General features: G+C 53.7%; 11 protein-coding genes across 11 annotated transcripts; 5 read left to right on the plus strand and 6 right to left on the minus strand.

The window, feature by feature from the left end:
* Positions 1-762: 762 nt before the first annotated feature.
* On the minus strand, positions 763-2,322 carry LTR77_008286 (uncharacterized protein; the record flags this gene model as incomplete). The annotated part of the gene is made up of 4 exons (XM_064805518.1): positions 763-919; positions 989-1,172; positions 1,233-1,380; positions 1,441-2,322. 4 exons carry the CDS (start codon positions 2,320-2,322, stop codon positions 763-765), a joined length of 1,371 nt encoding a protein of 456 aa, XP_064655978.1.
* A 968-nt stretch (positions 2,323-3,290) lies between these two features.
* Positions 3,291-4,773, minus strand: LTR77_008287 (uncharacterized protein; the record flags this gene model as incomplete). Its single annotated transcript, XM_064805519.1, has 3 exons — positions 3,291-3,848; positions 3,908-4,468; positions 4,531-4,773. The coding sequence occupies 3 exons, from the start codon at positions 4,771-4,773 to the stop codon at positions 3,291-3,293; spliced, it is 1,362 nt and encodes a 453-aa protein (XP_064655979.1).
* A 590-nt stretch (positions 4,774-5,363) lies between these two features.
* On the minus strand, positions 5,364-6,994 carry LTR77_008288 (uncharacterized protein; the record flags this gene model as incomplete). Its single annotated transcript, XM_064805520.1, has 2 exons — positions 5,364-5,809; positions 5,863-6,994. The coding sequence occupies 2 exons, from the start codon at positions 6,992-6,994 to the stop codon at positions 5,364-5,366; spliced, it is 1,578 nt and encodes a 525-aa protein (XP_064655980.1).
* A 626-nt stretch (positions 6,995-7,620) lies between these two features.
* On the plus strand, positions 7,621-8,715 carry LTR77_008289 (uncharacterized protein; the record flags this gene model as incomplete). The annotated part of the gene is made up of 2 exons (XM_064805521.1): positions 7,621-8,313; positions 8,374-8,715. The coding sequence occupies 2 exons, from the start codon at positions 7,621-7,623 to the stop codon at positions 8,713-8,715; spliced, it is 1,035 nt and encodes a 344-aa protein (XP_064655981.1).
* Positions 8,716-9,094: 379 nt separating this feature from the next.
* On the plus strand, positions 9,095-10,616 carry LTR77_008290 (uncharacterized protein; the record flags this gene model as incomplete). Its single annotated transcript, XM_064805522.1, has 2 exons — positions 9,095-9,359; positions 9,454-10,616. 2 exons carry the CDS (start codon positions 9,095-9,097, stop codon positions 10,614-10,616), a joined length of 1,428 nt encoding a protein of 475 aa, XP_064655982.1.
* A 465-nt stretch (positions 10,617-11,081) lies between these two features.
* On the plus strand, positions 11,082-12,104 carry LTR77_008291 (uncharacterized protein; the record flags this gene model as incomplete). Its single annotated transcript, XM_064805523.1, has 2 exons — positions 11,082-11,142; positions 11,197-12,104. The coding sequence occupies 2 exons, from the start codon at positions 11,082-11,084 to the stop codon at positions 12,102-12,104; spliced, it is 969 nt and encodes a 322-aa protein (XP_064655983.1).
* Positions 12,105-12,210: 106 nt separating this feature from the next.
* Positions 12,211-12,740, minus strand: SDH3_1 (cytochrome b subunit of succinate dehydrogenase, Sdh3p; the record flags this gene model as incomplete). Its single annotated transcript, XM_064805524.1, has 2 exons — positions 12,211-12,641; positions 12,719-12,740. The coding sequence occupies 2 exons, from the start codon at positions 12,738-12,740 to the stop codon at positions 12,211-12,213; spliced, it is 453 nt and encodes a 150-aa protein (XP_064655984.1).
* A 439-nt stretch (positions 12,741-13,179) lies between these two features.
* On the minus strand, positions 13,180-14,780 carry HMG1_1 (3-hydroxy-3-methylglutaryl-coenzyme A (HMG-CoA) reductase isozyme; the record flags this gene model as incomplete). The annotated part of the gene is made up of 2 exons (XM_064805525.1): positions 13,180-13,459; positions 13,516-14,780. The coding sequence occupies 2 exons, from the start codon at positions 14,778-14,780 to the stop codon at positions 13,180-13,182; spliced, it is 1,545 nt and encodes a 514-aa protein (XP_064655985.1).
* A 737-nt stretch (positions 14,781-15,517) lies between these two features.
* On the plus strand, positions 15,518-16,339 carry LTR77_008294 (uncharacterized protein; the record flags this gene model as incomplete). Its single annotated transcript, XM_064805526.1, has 1 exon — positions 15,518-16,339. The coding sequence occupies one exon, from the start codon at positions 15,518-15,520 to the stop codon at positions 16,337-16,339; it is 822 nt and encodes a 273-aa protein (XP_064655986.1).
* Positions 16,340-16,981: 642 nt separating this feature from the next.
* LTR77_008295 (uncharacterized protein) lies at positions 16,982-18,842 on the plus strand (the record flags this gene model as incomplete). Its single annotated transcript, XM_064805527.1, has 6 exons — positions 16,982-17,104; positions 17,161-17,626; positions 17,684-18,204; positions 18,261-18,371; positions 18,428-18,594; positions 18,650-18,842. The coding sequence occupies 6 exons, from the start codon at positions 16,982-16,984 to the stop codon at positions 18,840-18,842; spliced, it is 1,581 nt and encodes a 526-aa protein (XP_064655987.1).
* A 651-nt stretch (positions 18,843-19,493) lies between these two features.
* On the minus strand, positions 19,494-21,368 carry LTR77_008296 (uncharacterized protein; the record flags this gene model as incomplete). The annotated part of the gene is made up of 5 exons (XM_064805528.1): positions 19,494-19,745; positions 19,800-20,294; positions 20,348-20,496; positions 20,554-20,603; positions 20,653-21,368. 5 exons carry the CDS (start codon positions 21,366-21,368, stop codon positions 19,494-19,496), a joined length of 1,662 nt encoding a protein of 553 aa, XP_064655988.1.
* Between the last annotated feature and the right edge of the window lie 222 nt (positions 21,369-21,590).

The raw sequence follows: 21,590 nt of genomic DNA on the forward strand, positions 1-21,590 counted from the left end.
CACACAGAGCTACAAGGCAAGACGGAGGGCTGCACTGCAGGCGACATGGCATACCGAAGGAGGCTGGCGGCTTGAGGGTCATGGTGTGGCGGATGCACTTCGTAGGATTCAATAGCCACGGTACCATTGAGCACATCGACGCATGCCATCATAGCCGAAAATCTCCCATAAGCATTTGAAAGAGCACGGTAAGCAAGCAAGATCTGTACTAGGCTATTCCGGGGGGCGAAGGACTGCAAGGCTTAAGTGTAGCCGCAACATTGACGAAGGAAGGCCCGCGGGAGTGCATGGCGCTTTCGAGAAGGGAAGCAGGAAGACGGTGCTTCGTTCATGGGATACCTAGAAGAGTATGGCGCAGGAGTGTTGCGCAAGAGGTGAGATGCAGGAGGCGAAATCCATCGCTACGCGATCAATGCAGACAGCGCATCAAGACTGGCGGACTGGCGACAAACCTGTCACTCTGAGCGATGCGAGTCGACTACGGGAAGTACGCATACAGGACGACGACTGCGAAACGTCGTGCCCATAACCTGCTCCGCCCGCGACGGTGGCCCTTCTTAGCCCTGCGAATAGCTCACTACACTCCACGCCCTCCTCGCCCTTCGCCGACTGCGCAGCCCGCTGGCGTCCCCAGCTGCAATCAGAGCAGATCCCCTCCCTCCATCGCCGCGCGCACGCCGCCCTCGCTTCCCCAGCCTCTGCATGCCAACACTGCCATGTCCCGTACCACTAATGGGCTCCTGCAATACAAGGAAGGCAAGTTTATAGTGCGGGCGTCCCAAAATCTATCATGGTTTGGAAGTCGTCGTCCCAGAGACTGCCACTACCATTCCCATGCATTGCCGACAGCGTCGATATGAAACCGTCCCCGACCTCTTCCACGATCCCGTTTTGCTCGGCCTGATCGACGTCCAGGGTCCTACATCCGCAACGGGGTGAGTGTTAGCAGGAGCTCAATACCAGGTTGGCAAGTGGCCCGAAAGCTTACCGTTTATAGGCCAAGCCTGTCATCCCTAGGATTTTGTCGTAGTCCAAGGTCTTATAGCCTGCAGCATGGAGTGCTTGCCATTCCTGACTTCTCGATCTCGCAATCTTCGAGTATTCTTTCTGAAAAGCCTCTCGTAATATCGGAAAGTGCGCGATCTTGAGCAGATAGTCGAGGCTGCAAACGTCTGTGATCAAAGGCTGAGTAAGTGGGTTTCTTGTGCTTGATGAAGGCCATGGACACTCACCACTAAGAAGAAGGAAAGCAAACGACTTGTCGACCTTGGTCAGACCCGCCAACGCTCCGAACACCATCTTGGCCGCTTTGCGTCCATCGCTTGCCCAATCCCTTGTCTTGCCACGGCGCTGGAAGATCTGGGACATTGCTTGGTTCATCTACGGGTGCTTGGGAATCAGCGAGAGTTCGACACCACTTTCGTGCGGAGTGTGGCACACCTGTTTCGCTGCTACGTTGCGTGCCATGCCCTCATCGACCATCCTCTCCTCCTCGATACCAAACAGCCGCCAGCTCAGCAAGCCGAGGACAACTCCCGAAGCAACTGATACGTCACTCAACCGACCGAGAGCTACTGCCAGCCTCACGAGTGTAAGTTCCCTGCAACCCAAAGGCATTTGCGGCCCGTCGTGGATGCCGTCGACTCGTTGATTGTGGATGGCCTTGTTGAGGGTTGTAAAACCCTGAAGCTTCTCCAGCGTCTTCTTTAGCTTCTGCGCTCGTTTCTCCTTAGCCAAGCCATTCTCAACAATTGCCGGAGCATGATCAGTACGCTGTGCTCGACCAGCCTCTGATGGGAAGAGGCTAGAGATCGGACTAGTTGGCTGAACGTCCAACGTTACCCCATCAGCAACGAAGTTAATCCCGGAGATATTACCCAAGCACGGCGATGGCGATGCCTGACCTCCGAGTGCCAGCCCGTCGTCGAGGCCAAAGAGACCCCGCGTATCCTGCATGTCTTGCATACCTTGGCCGAAGGACGGTGTCATGGCGATTGGTGCTTGAGATTGATCGAAACATTGGACAGCTGCAGAATATTGGTTGCCGACATCGATGCACAAGGCATTGTTGCTCGTATTCTCGACAGCAAAGTCTTCGGTATGGCCCAGCATGTCCTGTAATTCTTGATTGCAAGAGGCCTGAAGCTTGCGCTTTTCTTGTTGGACGCATTCATCCATCTCTCGCAGTGCTTCTATCCATTTCTGTGGCGTCAATCGAGATGGAAAGCGCTCTTGGCTGATGACAGAGCCATCGTTCACCACTATGGAGGTGACGGATCGCTGGCTGTCCAAAGTGAAGTAAGCATCGTGTGTTGTAGCCATATGTATTGATGTGAGGACTCGAAAAGCTCGAGGACGGAGGTGATCGAACGCCGTGTCAGCGCTCCAGCATTCCCGCATCGTGGATATGTACGATACTTTGAGCAGGTGACGACGTGAGCGGCTGCAGAAAGGCAGCACCGGACTCCTCACCGCGACCACTGCAGCTCGATCTTGAGTGGTCCCGGCCGTTTGGATGTGCTCACGTCGTGAATACGTGTATATAGAAAACTCTGACGAGTCTGAGCAGTTGAGGAGCACGTCAATGGGGGCACCGGAATCCTTACCGTGACACTGCGGTCCGCCCCCCGCGATACTGGAGTCCTTCCTGCGACACCTCATCGCCGTCAGCAATAAAAGTGGGATGATCGTCCATCCATTGCAGTGATCCTAAGCAGTATCGGCCCGGTGTGCTGCAGGACATGGGCGGCTTACCGAGTGATACACAGGCGAAGAGGGCTGCTGCGGACAACGTTTTGAGGTGGGCATTGATATGTCCAAGAGCTTGTCGTCTTCTGATCGATGATGGAGTCAGACATACGCCCGTGGATTGGACTCTGACGATCAAGCAGCCTCGCATGTCTTTTCCAGTGAAGGTGGGGTCTTGCCTACAGGTCGCTTCTCCGCGGGAGTTCGCCTTAGCCTTTGTGTTTGAAGCAGCCAGACAGCCAGGGTAAAATAAGGTATTGTCCGCGTGCGGGACGGGATGTCGTGCGGATGGTGTTCTTTCCGCCCCTACTGCAGGCAAACGATCCCTACGCCCCGTGCCGTCTGCGGCGAGCCGAACGGCATCTCACGGGATCAACGCGCCTTGGCAACGTGGCAACGTCTCACGCAACCACACCCGTAGCAATTGTGGGGGAAAACCAATGCTCTAATGCATACCAATTCTCTAATGCATCCAAAAACTTATGGTTGTTCGAGACGATGGAGTGCACCGAATGCTCGCCATTGGTCGTCTAAGGTACGTGTTAGACCCCGGCAGTGTTTCCGTCTACGTGTTGCGTGTAAGCGTGCTTCACCTCTATCAAGCTCTTCATGGCCCCTGGCACGGGGGCGAGATGCACTTTGGCGATCACCAGCCGCCGATCGACAGCCTGCACCAGACGCTCCCAGTCCTCCACCGTCCGTTCTTTGGCGTTGAGCATGGTGAACATATGAAGATCAGCGCCTGCCACACCTTTCCTTACGCTGAGAGGCGGTGCGTTTGCATCGGCTGCCCCAGGTATGGCATTATCGCATATGATGATTCGCCCCCCGGGCTGCAGCGCGTTGGCCAAGTGTCTCAATATGCGAACGGCGTGGGTGTCCGCCCAGTTGTGGAGCACTCTGGTCAGAAGAAACACGTCCGCTTGGCGCGGCTGTGCATCGAAGAAGTCCTGGGCTTCAAAGGAGACTCGACCTGCTACATCGCTCGAACGTACGACTTTGAAAGTGTCTTCAATGCCTGCCAGGTCTTGCACCTTCAGCTCAAGCTTCGGATGTTTCCTGGCCAGCATAGCCGCCAAAGAACCGTCCCCTCCGCCAACCTGGAGGATAATACTCTATCAGTCTTGACGGGATCGAGAACCAGGCGCTGGAAACTTACATCGACGACCAAGGCATTACCAAGGCCATCCCAGTGGAAAGCCTCGACCACATTCTCAATGCCCTCCACGTCACTCATCATGGTCTCACGTGCAGCTTCCGCGAATCTGGTCGCTCGCCAGGCATCCTTTGGGTCGTCTACTCCAATGCTGTAAAAGGTCGCACGATTGCCATTCTTCAAGTGTGGCCATGCTAGCGAGAAAGGCGTCTCGTCCAGATTCTCCACTGGCTTATCCTTACCCACATGAAATTCCTTTAGAGCTTCTGCAAGGTGAACTGCCGCCGGTCTGCCTTCCTCGAGAGCATGACCGATCCAGCTACGCAGTGCAGGCGTCCGCTGCATGTGTGCCGAGAAGGCCGTGTGGACCACGCGGTCACTCTCGCCGTGTTCGGGAGCGAAGATCCGCATGGTGAAAGCATACTGCAGGATACGGACGATAAGGTTCTCCGGCAGTGCGGTAGCAGACGAGAGCTCCGTGTAGCTCGTGCTGCCGCACAGCGGCACTTTCGAGAAGAAATCGAATTGGTTCAGCACGTCTACGATCGACGCATCGTAATTCAGCTATTCCTCGCGTCAGACGACTAGTGTGCGGTCGCATTCAAAGCAAGGCAGGGATGACTAACGTAGAGCCCAGCCTGGAAGTACCAATAGTCGTTGGCACCTGTGGCGAGATGCAGGAGATCGGTCGCCTTTTCAATGAGCTCCAAGCGTGGTTCCTGCACTCGACGATCGAGAGGAAATGCCGGGGCCCCGTTAGCGGCCAGTGTTGGCTTTGGACTCCCGGTTGCTGCAAGTTGTAATGCCAGAATTCGGGACAGCGTGGCGACGTCCGCTCCCAGACTTTCAAGATCCGCTGTCAGCCCCATGGTCTCTCGAGGTTGCGAATAAGATCAAACAGATCGTCCTCCTTAGGGCTCGCAATGCCGCATTATGTACTCCATAGGTCCACCAACAAGGAACGCATCAATGACACTTGAACAAGCAACTGAACGTGCGACTAGGTACGATGCATTTGACTCCGAGGATTGCAACACATACGCAGTTAGATCGGCGTTGCTGACCATCCGTTGAGCTCTGACGATCAAGCAGGGGACGGTGAAAACATTCAAGCTGCCTACGGAGGGGTTGTCCGCTTTGACTGCCGCTTGCTTGACGATAGGGCCTATCCTGTCGACAAGGATCTGCGCTGAGGTGATGCTATGATATAATCCATGTCTTTTCATTGATCGCCATACAGCCTACGCTATGTCTCTGGACTATCATACGCTATGGCAGGACCCACAGGCAACGAACAACCGTGGACACAATCTGGTGGTGAAACGATCAGGCTTCAGGAGCGACGGATTTCAGGAAAGCAGAAAACAGAAAGTGGTGTTACAGTATTCGACAATCAAAGTATCATTGAATTTCTGGTGGTACACGTGAGTACCCGAGCCGTCGTGATTATACTAATTCGTTACACCACACTTTTGGGGTGCAGCAAGTCGATCTCTTCGGTCCTCCGTCGAATCTGGATCTTCGTACTAGGATCCATGATCCTCTGTGTCTCAAATTTGACGGCTGGTAGACGCGACTGTCCAGGCAAATACCTTATGTCGTACTTCAATAAAAGGAAGCACAGTGCCGTTTTGATCTCGGCCGCCACCAGGAACCGGCCCGGGCAAGCATGCTGTCCGTGACCGAAACCAAGCTGGTCCGCGGAAGTGGCCACATATTGATGATTATTTCCCTCGCCCGGCTTGTCGCGAAGACGTGAGAAACGTTCCAGATCAAAGCGCTCCGGGTTTGTATAAACACTCGAGTCGTGGACCCTATCGTTCGGAACCAAAAGGCGCGCTCCCTTGGGTAGGACGGTACCATCAGACAGCGTTACGGCTTTCTTGACGTAGCGGACCATCGTGGCTGTTCAAAGATAAGCTGGAGAAATCCCTATGCATCAACCTCATTATGCTCACCCAAGAAGAACCCGTCAATCCTTTGAACCTCCTTCAAGAAGCTATCAAGCAATCTCATATTGTACATTGCTGTCCGAGACCATCCGTGTTCTTTTAATACCGCGATCATCTCGGCTCGGAGTGGTTGCACAAGCTCGGGGTGGTCGCAAAGTCGCAGGATACATTTCGACGTCTCCTCGGAGGTAATATGGACGCCCGCGGTAATGAGGGAGAGTTGCGCAGCGACGAGATCTCGGGGCTGTCCTTTCGCGACCTCGATCATCCACCCGATAGCATCTGCTCCCTGAGAAATCTTCTTGCGACCTTCTTGAAATGACGCCTGAGCCTGTGCCGTCCGTTGTTTGACCTCTGGTTCGATCAATCCTTTGGCCTCGCGGACTTGCTTCCTCATACGTGCACACCTAGGTAGGAACCAGTAGATGATAGGACGGACGAGCGCAGGTATCTTCGTGAGCTCATGTGCGGCTTTGTGTGCGTCCACTGCGTACTCCTTGGAAATCCGCAGCCAGTTCTGGTTGCGGCACAGATTCTCGCCCAGAAACATGCGGGCAGACAATCGTGCCACAATGTCCAGAGTGTCGTCCTTCAGGCATGACGTCTCCCATTCCTCAGGCTCGCCCACAATCTCCTGAAAAGCATCGTTTGTCTCCTGAACCAGGTCTTCGGTCAGCAAGCCCAAGCTCTGCGTCAGCTTCACCCTCACGACCTCCTGGATGAAGGTCTCGTCCTGCAATGCGGCTTGCAAGCCATCGAAGCCGGGATAGTCCGCCATCAAGTCCTTCGCCACCGCAGTGGCAAGGGAGAGGTCTGAATGACTCTTTACCTCATCCACGAAGCGATTCGGTACAATGATCTTGTATCCAGAGCCAGTGCGGACTTGGAAACAGCTAGCGAACTCTTGCGAGCCCTCGTCCAAAATCGCCTTGCCATCTTCGGTCCATGAGCGCTTGTCGTTCTTGTCTTGCGGCGCCACTGGGAACCCTGGATATGGGCGATCGCGAGTCAGTAGCAGATAGCACACGCCCAGCAGAAGTAGTACAGCCGGCAGGTAGTACTTGAGCGAGGTACCGCTCAAGGCACTCAAACCGGGTACCTCGCTCAAAGCGCTCAAAGCTTCCTGTGCCGGAGACATCGGGTCTGATCGCTGGGTAAATGACGGCGCCGAAAGCTGTTCCAGATGTACCTGCGTGCCCAGATCTGTGTCAGGTTGAAGGTTGGTTTGCAGTCTCAGGTTGTGCTGTTGGAGGAGCTGACCCAAGGTATATCAGAACCCTTGGCTTTGTTGCCGTGAGTAACAGTCTGTAAGTATGACGGTGCCCTTAGCAACGACAAGATGCTGCGCGCGAATCATGGTGTTCAATGGACCGCACATATCCCTTCTTTAATGCACATCCCACTGTGGAGTGCGGCGTGCATATCTGCTGCAATTCGATGCCCGTCCATGCCGTCCTCAATCAAGCATAGCCAACTCTCCTGCCTATGTGGCCCTGTGGAGCACTCTCGCAAACAACTGTTTGTCTCGATGATACCACAAGCGAACAAACACCTCCGTGCTCAGCACGGAGTCCACTAGTGAGCATGGACCCCGCATCTCGCCGATCAGGCTGCCTGCGGCTCTTTGAACGTGGAGTGAGATGAGAATATTCTCCATGGTCCAACTTGAGGTGAACAAGATACCGTAGGTACATGTTCATTAAAGAGTCGCAGTCTTTCCTGGAATGAGTCCTCTCATCATTATACTACTTCTTGACCATCGACATGCCCGAGAAAGCTTACCGCTACAACCGCGAGGGGAGCCAGCAGGTATACCCGGACGACGTCATCGCAGGAAAGCAATCGAGCTCTTTCGATACTTGTGAAGCAGTAGAACGGTCGCCAGTGCTTCGACGGCTTCCAAGATGCTTCGTCCCGTACGCACAGCTGATTAGGCTGGACAAACCGATTGGGTTTGTGATTGTGTACTTTCCGTACGCCATAGGGATACTGTTTGCGGCTTCGATTTCGCCTTCCACGATTCCGGTCCGTACTCTGATGAGGCAAGGCGGTATCTTCCTGTTGGGTAGCATCGTGCTACGCTCTGCAGGCTGTACGTGGGACGATATTGTGGATCAGGATCTCGACAGCCAAGTCGAGCGTTCACGGACTCGACCACTGGTACGAGGGACGGTGTCCACAACGGAGGCTCTTTTGTTTATGAGCGCTGTATCGGCCTGCGGAATACTGCTTCTTTCGCGGCTGCCCTGGGAATGCTCTGCCGATGCTGCATTCATCACGGCCCTGTCGTTCGTGTATCCATACATGAAGCGGTTCACAGACTACACTCAGGTCGTCCTCGGGTTGACCATCGGTTTCGCTGTGGTGATGACAATGCATGCACTGGAAGTCAACCCGCTGGCAGACTGCAATCAGATGTGCACAGGCTCCCTTTGGTTCGCTATCGCTCTGCTCATGGTTGGTCTGGCGATCACACACGGCTTTGGTCCCTTCTAATGCTGACTGCGCTGCTCGCAGATGCTCTATGACATTGTCTACGCTGGACAAGACACCAACGACGACGTTAAGGCTGGGGTGAGGAGTATGGCGGTCCTGTTCAAGTCTCATATCAGAGTGGTAATTTCTCTTCTAGCGTCTGCCATCATAGCATGCCTCGTCTCTGTGGGCGCTGTTGGCGGCTTAGGCCCACGGTATCTTATCATCACTGTTGGCGGGAGCAGTAGCGCCTTGCTTACGATGATAATGGCTATGGATCTGAAGGTGCCTGCCAGTTGCCACAAATACTGCGGTGGGGCCTACATGTTGACGAGCGTAGCCATGCTCTTGGGTTTTCTAGCTGAGTATCAGGGACGTTCGTAGTGAGATTCTTAGACATTCAACACGGAACACATTGCCATTCTGTACATCGCGGTGCAGCGTGCGAGGCTTGAAGCATAGTGAGTTGCATGTATACGCTTTCGATGACTCGACTCATGGAAGTTCCAGCTACATTAAGTCGGCCCAAATATCAAATCAGCCGACAGACTGGATACTCGGACGGCGATGGTAGCAGTAAGTGAGGTGATGTAATCCTGTGTTGGTCCAAGCTGGTTGACTGCGTACAAGCCTGCAGATATACTGGAGACTTCGTGACGTCCTGGCCGAATGTGCAGCCTACTTAACTATAGAGAGCGCCCGGGGCATCGATGCACGAACTTCCACCTGCGACTTACCTTGTTGAACAAGCTGAACAATCACGATGGGGAGTCAAGGAAGGACGAGCGACGGCGTGGATTCACAGTTTCACGAGGACCTACTCTCAGCAGTTGGGCGCGACTCCAGCCGGCTGAACTATCCTCAGAGCAAAGAAGCTGTACCATACTTCAACACAGACTCTCCGGTTCTACCTCTGGTGATTGTGACTCCACAAAGCTCGGAACAGATTGCTGCGATTGTGAGACTGGCCAGTCGAGGGGGCTACAAAGTCCAAGCCAAAGGAGGCGGTCATAGTTACGCCAACCATGGTATGTTGCCTTACGACTACTGTCCGCTTCGCATCTGCAGAGCCACCTCCGGCTGGATCTTGGATATGACTCGCTTACGAATTTTGTCTTTTAGGTCTCGGAGGCCAGGATGGCTCGGTAATTATCGACATGCGCAGCTTCCAGCACTTCTCCATAGACATATCTGACTGGACTGCCCGCATCGGTGCCGGATGTCTTCTCGGGGAGATGGCACAGATGCTGTACGACGAAGGTCGTGCTATGCCCCATGGAACATGTCCTCAGGTCGGCCTCGGAGGGCACGCTACAACCGGAGGCATTGGTCCAGCCTCGCGAATGTGGGGGCTGACTCTGGACTGCGTTATGGAAGCGGAAGTCGTTCTCGCCGATGCCAGCGTCATCCGAGCGTCTGAGAAGGAACACCAGGACGTCCTCTTCGCGCTCAAGGGGGCAGGTCCCAGCTTTGGAATTGTCACAGAGTTCAGGCTTCGCACAGAGCCTGCGCCGACAGAGATCGTTCGGTTCGACAATATACTATCGTCTCCAGAGCCGTCGCAACGAGCAAAGCTGTTCAAGCAATGGCAAACCTTTGTCTCAGATCCCTCTTTGTCGCGAGAGCTTCATGCAGGCATGGACGTCTTCCCACAGAAGGCGATTGTAAGTGGGCATTACTTCGGGACGAAGGAAGCATATGACCGTCTTGATGTGAGTGCCATCTGTGCCCGGAATGACACTTACAACGAGACCGTCAGCAAGACTTGGATCGATGTGATCAATGCCTGGGCCGATCAAGTTCGGGTGAACTTCGCAGGAGGGATGCCGAGACCATTCTATGCCAAATCCCTCAACTTCAAGGCCAGCCAGCTCATGCCCGACGCTGTGATTCATGAGCTATTCGAGTACCTGGCAAGGGCTTATGCAAATGGTGTAATGCTGCTCGTATCGTTCCATTTGGTCGGAGGTGCGGTGAACGATACCGTAGCAAATGCGACTGCCTTCGCCCATCGAGACACTCTTTACTGGATGCAGTTCGCTGCGATTGAGAATGGCGGAGTATCCAAGGCCACCAAGGGCTGCGTACAGGGCATCGCCGACATCATTACGAAAGGCATGCCTGATGGACAGTTTGGTGCATACCTTGGACACATCGATCAAGATCTTTCTGGTGCTTCGGACGCCTATTGGGGAAGCAACTTGCCCAAGCTGGAACGCATCAAAGGCGCGGTGGATCGTGGAGACATGTTCCATAACCCGCAGTCCGTTCCACCTTCGACGTAAGACGACGATGGTTGCGTTGGCTGGCAGTCAGATGCCTGGACGAAGGACATACAAAGGCCGGCGTAGCGGCGTGCTCGAACATCACTGCCGTGGGGCTACCGAATGGAGGTATGATTATCCAGACCAGATAGCAGCAAGCGTAAAATAAATTTACAGTCGCATAATCGTGCGAGGTTCGTTTCACGCAGCCCGACGCACTCAACACAGTGTTCACATTGGATCCAGAGCCTCGCTGCCAGAGGAACTTGACGGCAGAATGCCCGGAGCTGGGTACCGACGAGTTATCAGGTCACTTTGGAACATTGTGTGTTTGTTCCTGGTCCAGTCTCAGTATCGTCCGACGTCGTGAAGAACCTCCCGTGCATCTCCTCTCATCGATACGGTATAAGAAGGTGATATTTGATCTTATTACGCCAGCGCCAGACCCACCTCTGCGAATACCATCGCAGCTCAGAATTTTGCAGTATGGCCCTTTCCGATAAGATAGATGTACACCACCATTTTGTGCCCGCAGATATTGACTTTGGTAGGGGAAACCATCTTCCTCTGGATGAACCACGGCAGAGCTGATACTTCATAGATTTCACGGGTCCCGGTCCGCTGCAGGACTTGAAGGTTGCCGCATCTCGGATGCCTGCGTGGTCGCCCGAGAAGACCAAGGATTGCATGTCGAAGACTGGTGCAGCAACTGCAATCCTGTCTTTTCCGATCCTGTTCGCTTTCGATGAGCAGAAGGGCGTCAAGATTGCCAGAGCAGTGAACGAGTATGCAGCAAAGCTCAGAGATGCAGAGCCCATGAAGTTTGGCTTCTTTGCCGCGATCCCATCGTTGCACAATACCGAAGCAGCTCTAGAGGAGATCCGCTACTGCTTGGACACGTTGAAAGCAGATGGAGTCTTGCTGTTGGCGCGCTACGGCGCCTCATATCTCGGCGACCCGTCCTTCAAGCCCATCTGGGCAGAACTGGATCGACAAAGTGCCGTTGTCCACGTCCATCCCGGCACAACCTTTCGAAGCGAGAAGATCAATCCGTACGTGGATCCTGCGATTGCCGAGTTCCCTCACGAAACGACCAACACTGCCCTCGACATGATCTTGAACGACACTGTGCGAGCTCATCGACATTGCAAGATCATCTTGTCTCACGCCGGGGGTACACTGCCGTATCTCGTCGGCAGAGCGACGGCGCTGATACCTTTCTTTGCGGCTCACGTATCGCCGCCGCCCAAGTCTGCTCAGGAGATTCTGGAAGACGCCAGATTGTTCTATTTCGACCTTGCGCTGTCGAGCACGCCATACGTGCTTGATACACTTCTCGAGAACTTCCCACGGGACCACATTCTTTATGGCAGCGACTTTCCGTTCGCACCTCCGCCGGCCATCAACCAGCTTGCCAACACTCTGAATGAGTACGAAATGGATAGTGAAACGCGGCATATGGTGTACCGCAAGAACGCTTGTGCGCTCTTCCCACGCCTTCAAGGATAGTGAGGAGTGCAATCCGAAGCTATGCATTTGCCAGATAGTGTACAAGTCAGCAGTGCCCGGTATCATAGAATAGCTACTCTTCCAAGACCTCATCGGCGCCACCGCTCTATACAAACACCAAGATCAGAGTCCCCACAGTAGTCAGCCCAACGACGACCCATCCGCTTGCCTGCACTTTCTTGTTCGTCATCATGTTCGATGTGTCCCATGTAAGGTGTCTCAGTCCATTCAGGCAATGGAAGACAAACGGCCAAGCGACCGCTGCTTTCACCAGAGCCTTCACTGGTGTTGGCCAAGCTGCGACCGTGGCTACTATCGAGCCGATACTGAGGTCCCAGCCAACGTAGGGGGCGATGAGATAGGCGCTGCCGAAGATGTAGAAGCCGCCGCTCAACAAGCAGCCCGTAATCCGACCACTAATGGATAGAACCCAAGGTATCTGGGGCTGGTAGATGCCGACGAATGGTGAAACAGGCCGTTTCAAGCGTTGTTGGGCGAGGATGCGGTCGTTGTCAGGTCGCACGGTTCCTATGGGTCCTGGTCCAGTTGCAGCAAGTCTGTGAGTGATGAGGGGTGAGCGCGTGGTCGCCAGAGGAGTAGGGCAGTCGTCTCACCTTCGAGTGACTGCCACCACATTGTTTCGCACTCTTGTCGATGGCGAAAGAGGAGGTAGATGTCTCGATGCCGGCCCTGCAGACTAAATCAGTCTCTGTTTGATAAGGCTTGAAGGTCGTGGAGCTCACAAAGCCGTAGCGACTCGCGCGCTGCCATGCGTGTGAGCATATCGCGGTCTGGTTTAGCTGTTGAACAGAGGGGACTGCGAAGCTTGCAAGTGCGAAGATATACAAGGCGCCCGGCATGGCTTCCGAGGCCGCGAGCCACAACATGTCGATCTTCGTTCATATGGGAAGTGCGGTGCATCTGCAGTTTGCTATTTGCCGGATTCTCGCAACCCCATGCAATCATACGCAGCCTTCGGTGCCGTCGCCGAGAATCCTCTGCGCTTGGGGTGAGCAAGCACAAACACAGAAATTGAACGGAACTGCGAGGTCTCCAAAATGCTGCAACACAAGCATTACAATGCTATATTCTGCTGTTCCCGGTTGTGATGCATGTGTGCTTCTACCAGGTGGCCTGCAGCTAAAGCGGCACACAGCGACAATTCACCCGCCAGGATGCCGGCACTCACGATACGTGCAAGCTGACGAGCATTTTCGCCCGGACTGACTGTGTGCGGACCACGAACATCTAGCAAATCGAGCATAGCAGCCTGCGGCTCCAGATTAGTTCCTCCGCCAACAGTTCCGACCTCAATGCAAGGAGTAGTAACAGAAATGTGGAGGTCGCCGCCAACCCTGTGAGAAGTGTCAGCACGATGAATGCGGAGTACCATGATATGACAACGACTAACTTCTTCATGAGTGTGATGCAGTGTCCACTCTCCACTTGGGCTGGATCCTGGCCGGTCGCAAGGAACATTGCAGTTGTGATATTCGCAGCGTGGGCGTTAAACCCACCTATGCTTCCGGCCATCGCACTACCAACCAAGTTCTTGGAGATATTCAGTTCTACCAGAGAATCGACATCCGTCTTGAGGATTGAGTTGACAACTGCTTTCGAGACAACGGCCTCAGCAACAGTACTCTTACCCCTTCCATTGAGCCAATTGATCGCAGCCGCTTTCTTGTCGGTGCAATAGTTGCCTGATATTGAGATGATCGTCATATCCTGGAAGCCATGCTGTTTCATTGCACGAAGTGCATTCTCAACCCCCTTGGAGATCATGTTCATGCCCATTGCGTCTCCGGTGCTTGCACGGAAGCGAAGGTAGAGGTTGGTTCCTGCAATAGTCGAGCTTAAATGGCTAAACCCCAGAAAGCGAGAAGTCGAGTCGAATGCAATGCGGATCTTGTTCTGTCCATCCGGACTATGCAGCCAGTCTCTTGCCGCTGCTGCTCGAGACAAAGACTTGAACGCAACACACGGGCCGCGAGTAATACCGTCCTCAAGCAGTGCCGTTGTGACACCTCCGCTCGCATCGATGGCTTTGCAGCCTCTGCTAGTGCTAGCGACAAGTGCACCTTCAGTCGTCGCCATAGGCAGGTAGTAGCTTCGGCCGTCAATCGTCAGAGGTCCAGCAACGCCTACGGGAAGAGGCATGTATCCGATGACATTCTCGCAGCAAACACCGTGGACCCGATCGTAGTCAAAATTCTCGTAGGGCAACTTCGAGTCGGCCAACGTGGTGTTTGTCATGCGAGAGATCGCCGCCCTCCGGATTCTGACGGCTTTCGTCTTGTCCTTCAAAACCTCCTCTAGGGCATGGCTCCGTAGCTTCTTTTGTAGCAGCAGATCGACAAGTTCGGGATCTGTAAGCAAATGGGTCGGTCGGTCGACAGCTGAGACGTCCGTATCCTCATTTGGTCCTTGGCTTGGTCCGCCGCTGCTTAAGGTGCTCTCGCTCGATTCACCATGGTCTTTAGAGTCGTCGCTGGAGTGGCAGACAGCAGCGACACTTGTAGAGTGCTCTTCGAGGCGCCGTGAGCTCTTGCTCCAAGCTCTCGGCAACTTGTTATGAACCCAGAACCTGTACGGAAGGTCGTCGGTACCGGGAGGGGTATTCTTAGGGGAGGCATTGCTTCGCCACCATCGGCCTGTCTTGAGCGAGCTGCTCATCTCTGGGCGATGTTACGGTCTGGCGAGAGCACTAACGTCTGTTTTCCATTTCAGCAACCTCGGGCGTCCGACGTGACTCGAGGATGAGCCCTCTCCGGAACAGCCAAAGGTTGGAACTCCCGCGCAAGGTATACAACCGGATATGCAATGATGCTGTGCATGTCGAACGCCGCGCTCACGTCGCGGCACATCCATACTTGGGCACGTCGATGGTGGAGATGCGATGAAAGCATCCAGATGAGTAACGTAGTCTCGCGTCAAACTCATGCGGCATGGAAAATTTACGGAAGGCGTGCCGCTTTGATTGGCTGATCGGCCTTTGGCGGCGGGCGCTTCAACCCCTTCATATGCATAACCGAACAGCAACATGCAGAGGTGGTAGAGATCCGTGCTAAACACGAAGCACAAAACACATCATCACTCGTTGCGGCAATACATGTGCTCGTATCACCTGGCAGTAGACATGCAAACATGTCCCGGAGTAATGACATGATGGTGTCCCGCCAGCTCAAAGGTACGCGGAGTCTCTCTACAAGTTGACCTCACCTCGCCTTCACATTCTGTGCCTTGGGCCACAGCTGGGCCTACCTCCTACATCTCAGAGAGTCTCTTCGCCTCTGTCTTCATCTACAGCACTTTCTTGATTCATGTCCAGCGGCTCCTTGCTCCTTGCAACAGTCAGCGTCCCATCCCGCCCTCAAGCCAACGCTCCCACGACACTTCCAAGGCTGTAGGCCATGGCATGGGACCCACTCGCGCCACTGGAGCTGTACCTCCAGAGATTCTGCAAACGCTCACGACTCTTCACGACCAAGAACTGGCAGTATGGCTGTCTGCTGAGCGGAATGCTCAGCTTCATGTTGGCTTTCCTCAATCTGGTTGCGGCAGATTTTCTTCCACCTCTGTCGCCAACCCGGGATGCTGAGTTCGTCCACAACTTCTACCATTCGAATAAGGCAGGCATGCACGCAACCGTTCCCATGCTGCTCATATCAGGTGGTCTCTACATCCCGTACTCAGCGCTCATCTCCCGACAACTACGACGCATACCGAACCTAGATCCGATGATACCAGACCTACAATTCGGAGCCGCTGTGGCTGGCATTGCGTGCTCGTTCATGACTCCGGCACTTTTCTGTGGCATGACCGTCTTCCGGGACTACAGCCCAGAGCTGACACTGCTCATCAGCGATCAGCTGTGGCTGAGCCTCTTCGAACCGTGGACGACCTTCTGGGTTCAAGGTTGGGCAATCGCATGGGCGATTTTTTCCGATGACAGTCCGAATCCAATATTTCCGAAGATAGCCGGTCTGGTCAATTTCGCTGTACCCTTTGCGTACTTCTCCTTCGTTGGGATCCACATCGTATACAGCGGCCCTTATGCGTGGAATGGAGCACTTACCTTCTGGTTTCCTGCCGTAGCGTTTGGCCTCCAGGTCGGCATGGACTGTTATTACATGTTCTGGAACATATGGAACATGGCAGACGAGCCAGTCTCTCCATCATCCACGAGTACCATCGGATCCGAACAGAAGGAGGCTTCGGTCGCAGAGGCGTAGGTCCAGTGGTTGTGGGCCTTCGCGGGAGGTCAACCTGAATGCTCTAGAGTGAGCTTCACTTGGGTTGATGTCGATCGATGGGATAATCGTGGTGGATGCGGCTCCCTGGAAAAGGTTACATTTCACGCCGACGTAACAAGTAACACCGAGCGGTGCTTTGGTGGCTCAGCATTAGCATTAGAGACGTGTATGTACGCACAATGGCACTTTTACTCAGCATCAAAAGAATGCCACGAGACTGTAGCCACGGTATCTGTGCACTTTTTGTATTAGTCTTAGCAACTCCTGCCCGTCTCGCTTGGTCTCAATCAGTTGAGCATAGATTGGACCACTCGCAAGCCGGCGCGACGGCGACGGCAATGGCCATGGCCATGGCCATACTCGTCTCAATATCTTTTCCGTGTCACTAGTAAGCTACCAGCACGGCTGCACGGGCCTCGCCCGTGCAGATTCAAAACTTGGCGTGTTTCTACAGCTCACCCTCCCAAGTTACATGTACCCACTACGTGACTTCAGTGCACATCGAAACCAAATCGCATCAAGAAGAACGCCTCGAGCGTATTTAGCGTTGGCAGCATCCAAGATGTCTGCATACAATACTTCTATCTTAACGGCGCGCCCGCTTGCAAACCTGGCAGCACCATGGAGATTTCGACTGGAGCGTTGGCGCTGCCTCTTGTCGGGTTGGCAATCTTCTATGCACTTGGCAGATGTCTCTATATTCTATTCTTCCATCCTTTGAGCGGCTTCCCAGGTCCCAAATTCGTGCGTACTCCTCAGCTTTCTCCCAAAGATCTCTGCTGACCTCTGCCTGTCTCTAGGCTGCCATCGGGCTATCTGAGCTATACTACGATGTTCTCAAAGACGGAACATACCTCTGGGAGATTGAGCGGATGCACAAGAAATATGGCGAGTTTGCAAACCATTTCCACGCAGGGCACTTGCTGACCGTACCAGGCCCCATCGTGCGCATCAACGCCAGAGAACTACACATCCTCGATCCGGAGTACTATGGAGAGATATACAGTGGAGGCTCGCGTAGGGTCAGCAAAGATCCCGCGACCGTAAAAGTCTTTGCTGTTCCAACAGCCATGGTGGCCACCCTGGATCACATGCACCACCGAGCACGTCGTGGTTACCTCAGCCACTACTTCTCAAAGCGGACCGTCCATGAAGTTGAACCACTGATCGGGGAGCGGGTGGACAGACTTTGTGGACGTTTTGACGAGGCTCTGGAGAAGAAGACTCCACTAAACCTGGATGCTGCTTTCTCGGCATTGACAGCAGGTATGCACGCGTTGTTTCCCAAGTAGAGAAAGGTTCGCTCACATCTGATGATAACAGACGTCATTACCATGCGCTTTTACGGTCAGCATTTCGACTATCTGGGCAAGGAGCACTTTCATTCAGCAATTCGAGATACGTTTGCGGGTGTGATGAGCATCTACCACCTCACGCGGTTCTTACCAGGTATCCTTCCCGCGCTCAAAAGCCTTCCGATGCCAATCATGAAAGCTGTGATGCCCAGCGTGGCTGAACTCGAGACAATACGAGACGGTATCAAGAACGATGCACTCAACTCGCTGAAACAGAAAGACTACTCTGGCTCAGCGCCAGTGATTGCCTCGATGCTGGAAGACACATCAGTCCCTGCAGAGGAAAGGACTATTGACCGTCTTATGGATGAAGGGACGACGTTGACCTTTGCTGGCACGGAGACGACAGCCAGGTCGCTGAGCATTGCATCCTTCTATCTTCTGAATGACAAGCCACGCTTCAACAAGCTACGATCCGAGCTCAACAATCTACCCAAATCGCAAGACACCAGTTGGGCTCTCTCGCAACTGCAGTCGTTGCCGTACTTGGTGAGTGTCTTGAAGAGAAACCCAGGACTGAGTGTCAGTGTTAATGTATGTCTCAGACGGGAGTGATCAACGAATGCCTCCGACTTGCGTTTGGTGCCGCGGGTCGCTTCTCCAGGGTTGCCACCGAGGAGGCGCTTCAATATGGCGACTATGCAATTCCGCCAGGGGTGAGAAATTCAAGCAAACTCCCATTGCTTCTGCACAAATCACTGAGCCGAATCAGACGCCGGTCACTCAGTCTACATACTTCGTCCATACCGACCCGTCCATCTTCCCAAAACCATTCGAGTTCAGGCCCGAACGTTGGATAGAAGCAAACAAAGAGGGTGTTCCGCTCGACAGATACCTCGTCAGCTTCTCGAAGGGACGGAGACAGTGTCTTGGAATGACGTAAGGATGTCCCTTGCGTCAATAAGACAAGCTGCTGATTTGTGTCGTTACTTAGGTTGGCATACGCAGAGCTCTACATCACCATTGCCAGGGTTGTCAGTTCTTACGACATGAGCCTGCACAATACCACGATAGACGACATTGGGATCCATCATGTCACCCTGGTGGGCAAGCCGAAGAAGATAAAGGGACAGGGTCCAACATACGGGGAAGTTGAGGTGAATGTGCTCGGTAAAGTTGCGCAGTGAGGTGCCGCAGAGGGTTCTGACGATGGAATTCCGTGATGTAACGCAATGCGGTTGAGCTCGAGTATGCTTCTGGCAGACAACGGCATTAATGTACGTTCATCCAAGACACAGATATGTCTCCGAAGCAAATTACCTCCGTATGTTCTTGCGACGCCCAGCACCACGTCTACAAACCGGCCCTCGCCGCAGTTGAATCGATGGCATGGAAAGAGGGTTCGACGGGTATCCATAGATTCCAGCTGGCGCCGGGATAGGCAGTATGGAGTCACGAGACAGAGACGGGTCTGAAGTATGACTGCCTGCATCCGCCGTCTATCAGATCTCATGCGGCTGATCGAGAGCCTAGATTGGGACAGCTCAAAGTATCTATCGATCAGAGTTCTCCTTGTCACTCGTCCGGCAGTGGTGATGAATTTCTGAGAGATTCGTTACCACGAAATGCCATGATTCGAAACTGCCTTACCCTGTGTGCTGAGCGAGTGTCGGTGGATGCTTTTCACTCTCGGGAAATGGTACAAGTTGAGAAGGCACTTGTCAGATGTGGAGTAGTTCTTCAATGCAAGATACATTCCTACAGGCTAAGCGATCGAAAGGTTTGTGAGGAAAACTCCGCTCTGAGCAATACTGACAGACAGCAGAAAGCTTGACGGCTCAATGACCATCCACTTCAACGCCGTCAATGACCGGACCGCCGTTTCCAAGGTGAGCGTGACCATCGAGTGGGTGAGCATCCCCGTTGACTTGCAAATGCCCACTGCAGTGAGCCGCCTCATCAGGTCCGTTGACCCGTCCATCAAGGTGTTTCTGTTCCCTGGGTTGATTAGGATAACCATTCGTCAATCTCTTCACCGGGCCACCATTGACGGCATCGTCCTTCTGCGGTGGAGCCGTCAAGGCATTTTGCTGCGCAGGATCGTGAGTCGTTCGTACACCAGACAGCATTGCATGCGCACATACCTTTGATATTGCACCCACAGCCAGAGCCGTTGCTAATCCGCGGTTGCCAATAGATATCCCAGTCGATCCATAGCGATACACACAGCCTGCCTCCCAGCCGCCATCTTCACACTGCATCGACCGCAGCGCTGCCAGGTCCAGAGGGCTGTGTATACCTACGTAAGCACCAGCTAGCAGGCGCATGGCAATGCAAAGAGCGTCGCCTTTCGTTCCAAGTCGCTCCGTAAGGCACTGCTTTAGCACGACGATGAGGTCCGGCTTATCCCGCAATACCGTCTCTTCGGTGGTCTCGAGGTAACGACTAAAGAAGTATAAAAACGCTTCTGCGGTCGGGTAATACCGTGTCCCGTTGAGGTACGCTCGGTGGTAGAGGACATCTCGAACCCACTGCGCAGTACGAGAAAGCTCGGAAGCACGCCCATACTTGGAGAAGAGCCGAAGGACGTTTATGCACACAATGGGATCGATACGTGGTCTGACATGATCGTAATAGGTCTGCCTACACGTATCAGTCACTGGGGATACCATGGATATGTGTCCTCACGTACGTGCAAGATGCCGTCAACGCTGGAGTACTCGAGCATTTCATCCAAGACGGAGTGTACTAATGCTTCGTCCTTCGGTTCCAGTACCAGGATAGCGGCGCTGGTGGTATCGAAATCGTCTGGGTACTTCTCGGTCGTGAGGACAGGCTTTTCTAGATCACATACTGTCAGCGCCACAGGATGCGAGCTTCTCGGCCGGCGACTTGTACCTTGAAAGAAATTCCAAGTTCTCGAATGTTCTCGGAGATCGACGAGATCGCTGAACTGTGTTAGAATGTGAGGCCACTTAATGACAGGCGGAGCCATACCGGTCATTCAAAGCTTCCAGGATCAAAAGCTGTGTGAAGTTATCTTTCATGGTATGTCCGGTGTTCGTGGTACTGTATAACTCCTTCGCGTTTCTGGTCAGGAAAGCATGTGCTCTTGGGACAGATTCTTGGAGCAGATTTGAGATCTGTCGACGGAAATCTGTTCCGGAGTAATGAAGTGCTTTCATTCCAATGGATTGCGCCACGAGTACGCTATCTGGACTCTCGTCCACGAAGATGGCCTCCTCAGGCCTCACTCGGACAGCACGGAGGACGTGTTTGTAAAAGGCCTGGTCAGGTTTTCGCTTATGGACATGGCTAGAGGTGAAAATGTGATCCAGGACATCGCAGTCTACACAGCTCAGCCGCAGAGCTGTAAATTCTGGCTCCGGTATGTTGCACATTGCGTAAACCGCAAGGTCGTCGCCCATGTCTCGTCGCAACTGTCGAAGCCATGATGGTAATGTCGTATCTTCCCTTGCCACTGCTCTCGTCTCTGCGCAGGCTGTTGCCACATCTGACAACTTGAGGGAGAAAGCATCGGCCAACCGCTGGTAGCACTCTTCTTCCGTGATCAATCCGCGTTCGTACTCGAACCATACTGCGGAAGAAGTGATGTTTTTGAAGGTCTCGGGCGACAGACTGAAGCTGTATGGTATAGAACGAGATATCCAAATTGTCCACAGATCAAGGATCAGGACCTTGTATGGAGACATTGCAACGGAGTGGGCTGCATCTCATCAATGAAGCAGCCTGGCCTCGCGAATTTCAAGTTTTCGTGCCTTGTGTTGGGCTGTGGACGCAGTACGAAGTAATACTCCGTGTTTAGCACGGACACCAATAATGACCCCTGCTGAATATTCACCAGTGCATGAAGTTGAGAGCAGCGTGCAATGGGCAGTAGCGCAACACTGTCCGTTCGAATCTGACCGTGTCCA

Source organism: Saxophila tyrrhenica (assembly GCF_035928015.1).
Source record: "Saxophila tyrrhenica strain CCFEE 5935 chromosome Unknown scaffold_14, whole genome shotgun sequence".
In the NCBI taxonomy this organism is placed as follows: domain Eukaryota; kingdom Fungi; phylum Ascomycota; class Dothideomycetes; order Mycosphaerellales; family Extremaceae; genus Saxophila; species Saxophila tyrrhenica.